The sequence below is a fragment of the Anomaloglossus baeobatrachus genome, chromosome 1 (assembly GCF_048569485.1).
Source record: "Anomaloglossus baeobatrachus isolate aAnoBae1 chromosome 1, aAnoBae1.hap1, whole genome shotgun sequence".
NCBI classification, from domain to species: Eukaryota; Metazoa; Chordata; class Amphibia; order Anura; family Aromobatidae; genus Anomaloglossus; species Anomaloglossus baeobatrachus.
Window position 1 is genome coordinate 307,709,898 of NC_134353.1, and position 12,447 is coordinate 307,722,344.

Here is a 12,447-nt window from a genome sequence, read left to right on the forward strand (position 1 = left end):
TTACCCTTTCTGAACAATCAACATTTGCCTCTTCCCAGTAGAAGAGCTAACAGTTCAATGATTAAATCATTGTAAGTTTTAATAGCTTTATTTGTTTTATATGATCCTTACTAGTGATGAGCGAGCACTACAATCCACATGTGCTTAGTACTTGTAATGAACAGTTCAATGCTCGGAGGTGCCCAACTTGAGTACCTGGGTATAAAGGAAATCAATAGGGAATTGGGGCATTTTCGGAAAGAGTTCCTACAAAAATGCTTGAGTTCTCCTTTGACCTCCATTATACTCAGGTACTCAAGTGTGCCCATCCGAACATCCATCTGCTCGTTATGAGTACCGAGCACCTGAGCATGGTACTGCTTGCTCATCATTAATCCTTAACTTTCAAAATGTGTAGAATACCTTTCCATGTTTTTTCTATATTCTTTATGTTTCTATCATTCAATATAGATGTAATGTCTAGAAATATATGATGTAAAAAATGGCTGGTTCATACAATGCAATTGTGGCATGGTTGCCTCATGTTATATTCATGGGAAATCTAGGAACATTTGGCAAATGGAGAAAAGTTTCATGCTTCATCTCATTCAACAACTGCTCAGCTTCCTTTTGAGTTTTATATAAACCGGCGCAAATGGAAAAGCAAAGAAGTTACCAAAAGCATCAACTTCCAGTTTTCAAGAACAGAAGGGACATGAACGATAATTCTTTGGTTATTGAAAAGAATTTTAACAATTAGCTATTGTCAAGGTTTTAACAACCCTTCTGAATGTTAAACCTTGATTTTGGAAACAAAATAATATAGTAGATATAAGAGAAAATTATAATACAATAATATATTGAAGTTAAAAAAAAACTAACTAAAACTTTTTTTGTTGCTTCATTATAAATGATCAATTTGTTGAAACAACTTTACATGCAAACTTACACACTGTGCTATACCTACGGAAGGCCAAAATGAGTGCTGGAAGACTTCAGGCCATGATGTTTTTTAAATGTCTACATTTTACACCACTTCACAAGCAAACAATAGGCATCACAGAGCATAATGTACAATATTTTTTTAAATGTACCTTTAAATTAAGCAAAAGGCAAGTGGTCAAGTTTGGCCAGCTTAACTCTACTGTGTGGTGTCTAGGGGCCTTTAATATCAATATAAATTATACTTTTTGGAGTATATTTGTGCATAGCACTTTATTCACTTCATAGTTCTAGTTTGTGGATCATTATTGTACAACTGTTACGGTCGTCTTTCTGCTGTAAGAGATTAGTGACAGTTCTAGGTCTGAGTCTCACTTTACCTGGTGAGACGCTGCTATTTAAATGTACTTTTCTTTCTTTTGGCATAGAAAGGGTTAATGTCACTTTGCTTTGCGGCAGCCTCAGACTCCTGATCAGGTGTTTTCAGTTTGGACTACTCCCAGTCCCTTTATATACCCTCTCCTACTAGCAGAGGGTGCCCGTTATTCTTGATTCATTTGGATGCTGGTCTTGGAGCTGGAAGGAGCTGTCTGAAACTCTCTGCTGAAGTTGCTGGTGCGGCTGCAGTCCTGGTGCTGACTACAGCAGTCTGTTGTGGTGTTTTCCCCCTGTCTGTCTTCCTTTCCCGGTGTGTTGTTTCAGTGCAGCGGTGAGGCTAGCATCCATCACCTGCACATACCCTAGTCAGGGACTCTTGTAGAGTCATCTCAGGGCTTCAGGTTCCGGCTGGGCAAACAGGTGAGGAACCTGTATGGGGACTAGCTAGGAGTGCAGGGTAAAGCGGCAGGTAATCTTCCCTCTCACTAGCGCTAGGGCCCACCGTTGTTAAAACGTCCCCAGTGTACATCTTGTTTGTCCTTATTTTTCCCCTATTTAGTTGTGTTTTTGGCCTGACGCTGGGCCTCCTCTAGTCCGAGCGTGACAACAACTGCTATTAGGATACAATGGACAATATGAGTTTTACTTTGATAACCTCAAACATGTAGGTGACTGGCAAAACATTGCATTGCATGAACAGATGGGTTTATTTGAGGACGTATCAAATAAGCACATTACTCACTTACCATGCTATTCATTTTTGAAGACGTTGAGATTGTTCTCTGTTTTCGGAAATGAGACAATTCATCTGAATGTCCCTCTTTTGGTTTGAATGTCATCCTGCTGCCCCCTGCTGTGCCCTCCGAGGATGAACGCAAACGTCTCTCTGAATACCGCCCGTCACGGTGTGGGCTGAAACTACTGGCATAGTTAACTGGGAAGACACAGATGGTAGTTCTGATAAGTGTTTGTTAAAAGAAAATACATTTTGTTCTGTTGTAACAGAATAAAAACATTTCTGTCTCTGGAAATATAGCACTCAACTGACCATATTACATTATAACTGAATTATGGGGCTCATCAACACCTTATAATTTAATGTGGTTATTTATCCATGTAACCTTGGTCATAGAGCCTTCACTACAGTTTAAGCTTCCACAGTAATTTTTTGAGCCCCATAATACAGACAAATCTGAACGTCCCGTTGAGCACCCTGTAAATCTTGCTTCTTCCACACTGTTTGGGAACACTAGATAAACTATTCCTTTGTAAATATAAAGATTATGTTGCCCACGTACAAATACGTCCTTGTATACCTTTCATCTGACTCAACATATCCTGAGATGTGTGATGTAGAAAGAAGCTTTGTTAAAAACAAACATAATTTAGCAATTCTCTGTTGTTAGTTGTTTCATGTATCATGAACCTTGCTTATTAAGATGTTTGCTCCAGAATTGTGGTATAAACACATTAAAAGTTTCAAATTGTTGCACAAGTTGGAAGTTGCACAAAATATTTGTGCATTTTCTTGGCATTTTTACTCCATTATTGGTGAAGCTTGCCAAAATGATTGTGATAGCGCCTAGTCTCATCCGCTCATCTAATTCATGAAAAGTTACCCTACTTTACTGGCATAACTTATTCCAGAAATGTACACAAGTTGTAACACTTCTGGTAGTGGCACATGGAAATTGTAAGATATTCATTAAGATGCATTTGGCTCTTATAGGGAACCTGTAAGGTCCCATATGCCTTCTAACCTAGCAGTAGGAACATGTGTGGGCCAAAGATCCCTGGCCCAATGTAATAATAATGTGTAAAAGTAATGTTTAATAATAACATTTATAAGTTACGTTTTCCCTATGCTAATGAGAGATTTGACTAGTCACAAGGGCACTGTTATGCCTCTACTAGTCTGCCCTCTTTCAGTGTTATGACGCCCCTTTGTGCATGGTAACTTGATTTACGTCACTGCCAGCTTATGGAAATCTCCAGCATTCGCTTGTCTAATTCCCAAAACTATGGTTGGCCTCGGTAACTGGGTGTATGCTTATCAGCTTTACAAGCGCACTACGTATAGTCTGAAGTCTCCTGCACTTCCGACCATGCGCAGTGGTCCTCTGAAGCTGAGAAGCAAATACCCGAGTGACACTATGGGATTGAGACGCACGCATGTGAGAGATTTCCATGAGCTAGCAGTGACATTGGATCATGGAAAATATGTTATCATGACCACAGGGGCATCATAACATGAAAAGAGGCCGACTAATTGGGGCGAAACAACGCCCTTGCGTCTATTCACAGTTCTCATTAGCATAGGGAAAACGTAACTTACAAATCCTTTTTTAAACATTGTTTTTACACAATATTATTAGACAGAGATGGTTAGGCAGGGATTTTTGGCCCACACATCTCCCTGCTGTTAAGTTAGAGGGCATATGGGACCTGACAGGTTCCCTTTAAAGAATTAGGCTATGTGCGCACTAGACCATTTTTCCCGCGGATTTACCCGCGGATTTGCCCCGGAAATTTCTTGAGAAATGTCTGCAATCTTTGTGCAGACATTTCCCATGAAATTCAATGAGAAAAAAAAATAGCTGTGCGCACTGTGCGGATTTTTCTCAAGAAAATTTTTTGAGAAAATTTTCTCGAGAAACTTTCTTGAGAAAATGTGCATGTCCATTAATTTCCGCAGGTACCTGCGGTATTCCGGGGGTATTCCGCAGGTAGCAATGATGTGCGGTATACCACCGGAATAGCCGCGAATTACCTGCGGGAATGCTCATCGCTGCCTGCGGTTTTGCAGGAAGCGATGTCATTATGCCAGGAAGAGGAGGCGGAGCAGATTAAATACACACGTCACATTCCCTGGACGCCGCACAGAAGCGCTTCCGTGCGACCTCCAGGTCTATCCCGTGCAGTCTGTGTCCTGCTCCGGCCTCGCAGCTGCCTGCACTGCAGGGTGTCAGTGTCTGCCCGCAGTGTCAGCAGCCTGTCACGCTGCAGCGCAGGCAGACACTGACACAGGCAGACACTGACACTGCACTGCAGGGTATCAGTGTCTGCCCGCAGTGTCAGCAGCCTGTCACGCGGCAGCGCAGGCAGACACTGACATCCTGCAGTGCTGGGAGCCGCGGGGATGACGATCGCTGCTGTCAGGAGGGGAGATCATTACCTGCTGTGACGATCTCCTGCCTCCTGACGTCACCGCGGTCAATGCTGTCTATGCCCGTCTCGCGAGCGGCCCGAGACTGTCACTAGCGGTGACGTCACGGGCTCTCGCGATACGTCTGACAACGCGGCGGGCATAGAAGTCAGTGACAGCGCTGACGTCAGCAGTACAGGAGATGATCACAGAAGGTAATGATCTCATCTATGCTCCTGATGGCAGCGCTCGTCATCCCCTGCAGTGACCTGAGCTGACCTATTGATGTTAGCTCAGGTCACTGCATTGCTCTCCCAGCCAATGGGGAACATTCTGTTCTTCATTGACTGGGACAGCGACTATGGTATGGATCGCCGTGCCCCCCCCTTATTGGATTACGCCGGACGTGGAATTGATTGTGCTCTTTTCAATAAATTGGTTAAAGAGGGAATGTTTTGGGGAGTGTTTTTTCAAATAAAACTTTTTTTGTTGTCTATTTTTTAATTATTACTAACTGGGTTGGTGATGTCGGGTATCTGATAGACGCCTGACCTCACCAACCCCAGGGCTTGATGCCAGGTGACATTACACATCTGGCATCAACCCCATATATTACCCCGTTTGCCAACGCACCAGGGCGCGGGATGAGCTGGGGCAAAGCGCCAGGATTGGCACGTCTAATGGATGCGCCACTTCTGGGGCGGCTGCGGCCTGCTATTTTTAGGCTGGGGAGTGTCCAATAACAGTGGACCTCCCTAGTCTGAGAATATCAGACCCCAGCTGTCCGCTTTACCTTGGCTGGTGATCCAATATGGGGGGGACCGCACGTTTTTTGTTTTAAATTATTTATATAATTTAAAATAATAGCGTGGGGTGCCCACTGTTTTGGATTATCAGCCAAGGTGAAGCTGCCAGCGGTGGTCTGCAGGCTGCAGCCGTCTGCTTTACCCTAGCTGGCTACAAAAAATGGGGGGACCTCACGTCGTTTTTTTTTAATTATTTATTTATTTTATGGCTAAATACAAGGCTAAGCACCCTTTAGTGCCACATGAAAGTCACTAAAGGGTGCCAGCTTAGAAAATGCAGGGAGGTGGAACATTATATAGGTTTTTCTCATCTATCTATCTATCTATCTATCTATCTATCCCTCTATCTATCTATCTATCTATCTATCTATCCATCTATCCCTCTATCTATCTATCCATCTATCCCTCTATCTATCTATCTATCTATCTATCTATCTATTCATCTATTCATCTATCTATCTATCCCTCTATCTATCTATCCATCTATCCCTCTATCTATCTATCTATTCATCTATTCATCTATCCATCTTTCCCTCTATCCATTATCTGTCTATCGATTATCTTTATTATTTATTGCAGGGACAAACCTGCGGTAAATCCGCGGCAAATCCGCGGCAAATCCGCGGCAAAACCGCATGCAGATTTGGTGCGGATTTTTTCCGCAGGTCCGGAAATCTTTCACTGGCAGAAGTTTCTCAAGAAATTTTCTTGAGAAACTTCACATTTCTAGTGCGCACATAGCCTTAGATGCATTTTATTCCACTAAGACTGGTGTGTACAATGCCGATCATTATGAATTGGCCTCTATGTGCTTATGTGTGGCTCCTCAGAGTTATGATATGTCTTACAGCCTCTCAAATGTAGTATTAGCATGTTGCACTATTGTCTCAAGAAATTGGTTGAAATCCTTAGCAAAATTAATGGTAAAGCTAAGAGAGGTCACATCTATTCAATGACCAATGGGTTTGTGAGTTTCAGGTCATCTTTTTTTACAGTTCCTGCAGGAAAACAGAAAACTAAATGGGGCTTTTACTGTCACAAGAAATAAATGGGCCATTTTGCAGCTCTCGCAACAAATTCTTACACACAACAAAAAAATTTAGAATCCAAAAAAAAATGCTAAAGTGAATCTTATTTAATTATCCTTTGATGTATGAATTAGCTAGGCATCAACTGAGCGCCTTTTGATAGGTTGATAAACTATCTTGGCATATAATCTATGACACTAAATATCAAATAATTCACCTGGTTTATATTTAATTAGGACTGAAAACACGTTTGGTATTCTAATTACAGACAATAGTGCGAGTTTATGGCAATTTTAGATTGCCACGGGGTAGAAATCATTAGTGGGTAATATAAATGTGAAAATCTAATTAAAATAGATGCTTCTACTCTAGATGAAAGAACTGTGATGCTGCTCAGACATAATAGTTTGGGAAGGGAAGAACTTCGAACCGTCTGTTCTATGTATATTTTATTAGCTTGGTGTATTCCTTATTTACATAAAGGATTTATTACTTGGAAGAAGGCAGTCATTGCCTTTGCCACTTGATTCCATCTTAACTAACTTTAGATAAAAGCATACTAATGAAAGAGTGTGTTTAAGCTAAAGTGATTATCAAACTGGCTTTAGTGTCCTAATAAAGAGAAGTCAGAGCTCATGTATTGTTAGTCTACACTTAAAATGGCACAATAAAATATTAAAGGCGTTTTATATTATTTTAAAGAAGGACTAAAAGAGAACCTATCACCTTTTCTGACTTTGATGTTTTAGTAAGTAGTTTTTGTCCTCAATAGCATTAATGACAAGGGCTCCTGGAGCTTGGACTGCTTATTCCACTTGGAGCTAAATCCATAGGTAGACAGAAGCTTCAATCCCTACTTTATTTCCATCAGCTGGTGGCCAAAATTTAGGCAAATGACTGGCAGTGTCATTTGGGCACATTACAAACATGTTAAAGGGAACCTGTCAGGTGCAATATGCACCCAGAACCATGAACAGTCCTGGGTACATATTGCTAATCCCTGCCTAACTGTCCCTGTATATAGTAGCATAGATAAAGGGATCTTTAGAAAATGTATTTCTAAAAATCTTTTACGACATACTAAAGAGTGCAGGGACTAGTTGCAAGGGTGTTAGTTCCTGGGCTCTCAGCAGGGGAGTGCTAACATACTATTCAATGCAGCATCACCAGTGCTGACACGTGTACCTGTGTCTGCTGATATCAATGCCTGGCACTTCCAATCATGCGCAGTATGAAGCCGGGTGTACAAGTCCCGGGGCTTCAGAGAGGTCTAGTGTGCATGACCGGAAGTGCCGGGATTTCTGATCAGCGGTCACAGTGGACACAGGTATGCGTGTCACTGCTGGTGATGCTGCATTGAATAGCACATTAGCATGCCCCTTTGGGTGTGTTAAAATGCTAAGAGGGTGGAATGAGCACAGGAACTAACACCCTTGCATCTTGTCTCTGTACTCATTAGCATATCATAAAAGATCTTTAGACATACTTTTTCTAAAGATCTCTTTATCTATGCTAGTGTATACAGGGACAGTTAGGCAGGGATTAGCAATATAGACCCAGAACTGCTCGTGGTCCAGGGTGCATATTGCCCCTGATAGGTTCCCTTTAATGTTACACTGTATTATTGTAACATTTGAACAATATGTCAAAAGTGAAAGGGTGGCAGTGGAAGATTATGCTCAGGCCACCTTCTTATCTTAGATCAGTTTGTGATCATTCAATGTAAAATCCCTAGCTTTTCCTAGCCTCCAATTACGTAATTATCTAATGGATAGTGGATAAATTCCCTTTCCTTAAAGCACCACTCAAGCATTTTTTTTAACTCACCACTGGTGTGGTATTTTAAATCTAAATTCCCTCCAGCTTCTTCATCTTCTATCACCGTTGTTCTGGTCAGTTTTCTCCAGTTTGTGACCTACCAGCTGCTCCAGTGCTTCATGGAGGTCACAACTAAATACAAGTCTATGAGAGCATCATTTTGGCTTGCAAAGATTTGCATTGAAATCTTGTGATGTAACTTTAGACTTCCAGCCGGTCAGAAGTTCAGATCACAGGATGGCTCTGTGCGACCAGAGCAACGCCAAAAAAAAAAGTTGGATGAGTATAAGATTGGGGACTAGGACCTTAGGCTAAAAACACTACTCCAGTGCTGAAACAAATGCTTGTGTGGTGCAAATTTTTACTCCTGATTTCAGCCCCAGACTAGAATAAGATAATGAAGAGTGCATACCTCTAGTATGACCATGCTGAATCATGGCAGACTGTGTCTCCAAAGAAGCAATTCCATTTGTTTCTTGCAATGAATGATGATTTGGCATAGTAGAAGTTGCATGACGTTTATGATATACTGCTGGCTCAGATCTCTTTGGAAAAGTTTGTGTGGAGTAAGAGTGCTCTCCATTTTGAAATATTGTCTTGTCTATTTCTTGTTCCCCAGTACCATTTTTGACATTATAACCATTGCTTGAAGACAGTTCACAAATGGGTAAAAGTGGTTTAGAGCATACAAGAGATGGATTTGACTCAGCTCTTTCCACAAGTGCCTCAACCTTGGGCCTTGTGAAGGCCAAACCATCACATTGGGAATTGTATTCTGCTACACCTTTACCATTTTCTTCTTTTCTAGTAATTGAGAGTGGGCTGGCAACATTTTGTGAGGTAGGAACTAAATGGCAATGCTGTTTGCTGGAATGCTGATATGTACTGTTTGGCAAAGAATCAGCTTCAGAGGCTGAATCATCCATAAAGGTGAAGTCTGATGGAGTCTGTGGAGCAGTTGTATGATCGGTTGATATAAGGGGTGACTGCAGTGAGTATTCTATACAATCTGTTACTTCCGTGGTGCTATGTTGTACCGACTTGTTAGGCAAAGATTTTGTTTCAGTAGGTGAGTGAACTTCTTCTTTACACCCGGACGTTTGTGATGGTGAAGGTGTTGTACACTGAGATCCATGTTTGGAGAACCTGTAATGGGATGAAAATGACCTAGGAAGAAGTTTCCTTGAGGAATGTTTAAGAGAACGCCTGGTTTGATCCTCTGTAAATCCTGAGTCATCTTCACTTTTACCCAAGCAGTTTGTGAACACATTTTTATGACTTGAATGTTCCTTCTTCCCTTCAAAGTTTTCTGTAAAAGATCTGGTGATTTTCTTTCTACTTGATCCAGAAATACATGTCGAGCTTTTCAATTTGATCTTAGACTGCTCTTCCAAATCAAGATTCTTAAGTGCATTTTGATCTGCCACAGAATTACTTCTACCTTGACTACATTCATACCTTTGATCACTTTCTTTTTTATGTTGAAAACTTAAAGATGGAGTGCGAAATATACTTCGGCGTTTTCCGGTGCTACCTGAGCTGGAATTAGTACTAGAAGGGGAAGAACTGTGCAGTCCGCCTGTATTGTTAGAAGAAGGTGAGGAAGGCAACGAGTCTTGTCTACGGCTTAAAGTGCGTCTAAATATTGGCAGCCTGGAGACGAGTGCTGAGCGCTTCGTTCCTACGTCCCCCATTAGAACTTAGGTTTGTGCCTGCAGAAACACAAATAAATACAGAATTGTAAATGTTTTAGCATAGACGCATTCAGAGCAGGATTTAGTACACTATTGAATGCTCAGTAGGAAGCTTTAACGAAAGCCATAGACATCATATTACATTATCATTTCGAATAACAAATTCTTCTCTGTGGCATCTATTACAAGAATATTTATCTTATTTATTTAAAAATTCTCGTACATAAAAAGGAATAAAAAAAATATTTTTTTTGCAAACAAACAATACATTATCCTCTTTTTTTATGCAATGGTCATTTTGCATTTGCATGCGTAGTTATTGTTTCATTTGGCGCTATAGATATTGTTGGGATCCCTAGAAATCAGAACGTTATAGCCGATCCTTTACCCCTTCACCTCCAGGCGATTTACGATTTTGTTTCGTTTTTTTCTCCCCTTTTTTCGAGAGCCCTTACGTTTTTATGTTTCTGTCCATATTGCCGTATGAGGGCTTGTTTTTGCAGGACAAGTTGCCCTTTTAAATGAAATCATTAATTTTACAATCTAATGTACTGGAAAATGGTGTAAAAAAATATTGCAAGTGTGATGAAATTGCAAAAAAGCAAAATTCCATAATTGTTTTTTGTTTTATTTACCTTGTTGACTATATGATTAAATGACCTTGAAATGTGATTTACAGGTCAGTATGAGTATGAAGATACCAAACATTTATAGTTTTCTTTCAATTTAATTAGTGATTTAAAAATTCAGAAGTTTGTAAAAAAAAAAAGTCACTTTTGGCGACATGTTCAGAGACCCATAAATTTAGTGCTCTGTTTCTGTGTGTCGTATTTCATAGATTGGACATTTCTGAACTCAGCAATACAAACTATATATATATATCTTTTATTTATTTTTAATTATTTTATTTTCAATGGGGCAAAAGAGGGTGATTTGAACTTCTGGGTTTTTTATTTTTTTCATATTTTGAAAAACTTTTTTTTCACTTTTTATTGTATTTCCTAGTCCTCTTAGGGAACTTGAAGCTGTGATCAGATACTTTTGCTGTAAAGATCAGTGCATTATCCCTGCTTTGTACAACAAAAATAATGATGTCCTACGAACACTGGCTTGCATCTGACTCCTGGCCCACCTTACAAACCATCGGCGCCCCATGATCATATAATGGGGCCGCCGATAGAAGAAGAGAATGACATGTTCCCTGCCGGTACATGTTAAATCCTGCAGTCAGAGATAGACAGCAGGATTTAACTGCTTACCAGCTGTGGGCACATCTCCGATTCACCCGCAGCTGTTAGATGCAAATGTCGGCTGATTAGATCAGCTGACATGTGGTGGTAAAGATGCGGGCTCAGCATGCGAGCCCACATCAAAGCAAGGGACGTGAACTATTACATAAATATACGTCATAGGTCATGAAGGGGTTATATTGATCAGTCTAAATCCACAGGTCGGACACCGGTGGATTCTCATGTGTCAGAGCCTTTTCTGACTCTGACTGCAGAGAATCTTCACAGTACACAGTACGTGCGATATTTCCATATCTGCAGTCCCATAGATTAACTGCAGACTTGTGGATTTAGACCAGAGAACTCCTGTAAGTGATGAATAAATTGCTAACTTGGCACTACCATTCCCTTCATATGGTCCCTACATAGTCTAATACTTCCTCCACTCATGGATGGTGACCCCCTTTTATACATGGACTGTATGTACGAAAAAGCTATATTTCAATCTATAAATGTGTTTTTAGGAGAAAAAAAAGGAAAGGAATGATTCATAGCTGTAGGAAAAGATGTTCTATAAGCTATTTCAGAGGAAATACAGATATATACTAATATACTGTTAAAATATTGGGATGAGGACCCCTTCAATAGGTGCTATTAACATCTTTCGAATGAACATCAATTGCAGCATTCAGTGTAATTTACAGTTTGAAACATTTACAGAAATAATGCACCATACACAGAGCCATTACCATAACATACACAAATTATACCGCTGAATGACCTATTGTTCAGATTGCTAATTCCGACCACCTGACAGTTTATAGCCTATTTCCACAGAATATCACATACTACCACCAGGTCCAACATCAAATATTAAAATTACATTTTCTTTGGACGGGTATTCCAATACCTTGAGATATATATTGTCTTGCACATGTGCTTCTGAAATGCTGACTATGGAAATTAATCTGACGTTTTAAAAAAGTTTAATAATTCAACTTTTTCTGTTAGCAGACCGATTAAAATGTGAAGTTTACTTTCAGAAAGCTAATTGTTTCCCAAGGATATGTTTTATCTTTGATTTTACGTAAATAAATCATTGAAAGAAGGATCCAAACAGCAGCAAGTCAGTATGAGAGGCCTCTTCTAAGCATGTATGTCCATTAACATTACTCCTATCTACCAGCTCTCAGAAATCTTGCCTTTGAAGACACTGTAATTTTGCAAAAAAAACTACTTTGATATTCTATATCAAACAAGAAAAGTAGAAAAATATCTCTATGGCATCACATAAAAACAACAATTTTGTATAATTATTTTACCAAATGTGTACTTACAAAGGCTTCCTTAGCCTTAAACATTGGTAGAGTGGATATTTAGAAAGTAAGTTACTTCACAAAGTAAATACCATGAAAGTAAATTACTTCT

At 40.0% G+C, this 12,447-nt stretch overlaps 1 protein-coding gene across 2 annotated transcripts in view; it reads right to left on the reverse strand.

The window, feature by feature from the left end:
• CCSER1 (coiled-coil serine rich protein 1) overlaps positions 1-12,447 on the reverse strand; it is a 1,289,205-nt gene that overhangs the window by 1,087,461 nt on the left and 189,297 nt on the right. For both annotated transcript variants that reach the window (XM_075337134.1, XM_075337126.1), the window contains exons 2-3: positions 8,509-9,808; positions 2,046-2,233 (exon numbers count right to left, since the gene is read on the reverse strand). In XM_075337134.1, the coding sequence (XP_075193249.1) occupies positions 2,046-2,233; positions 8,509-9,790 (1,470 nt within the window). In that variant the 5' untranslated portion in view covers positions 9,791-9,808. The remainder of the gene's footprint in view (positions 1-2,045; positions 2,234-8,508; positions 9,809-12,447) is intronic.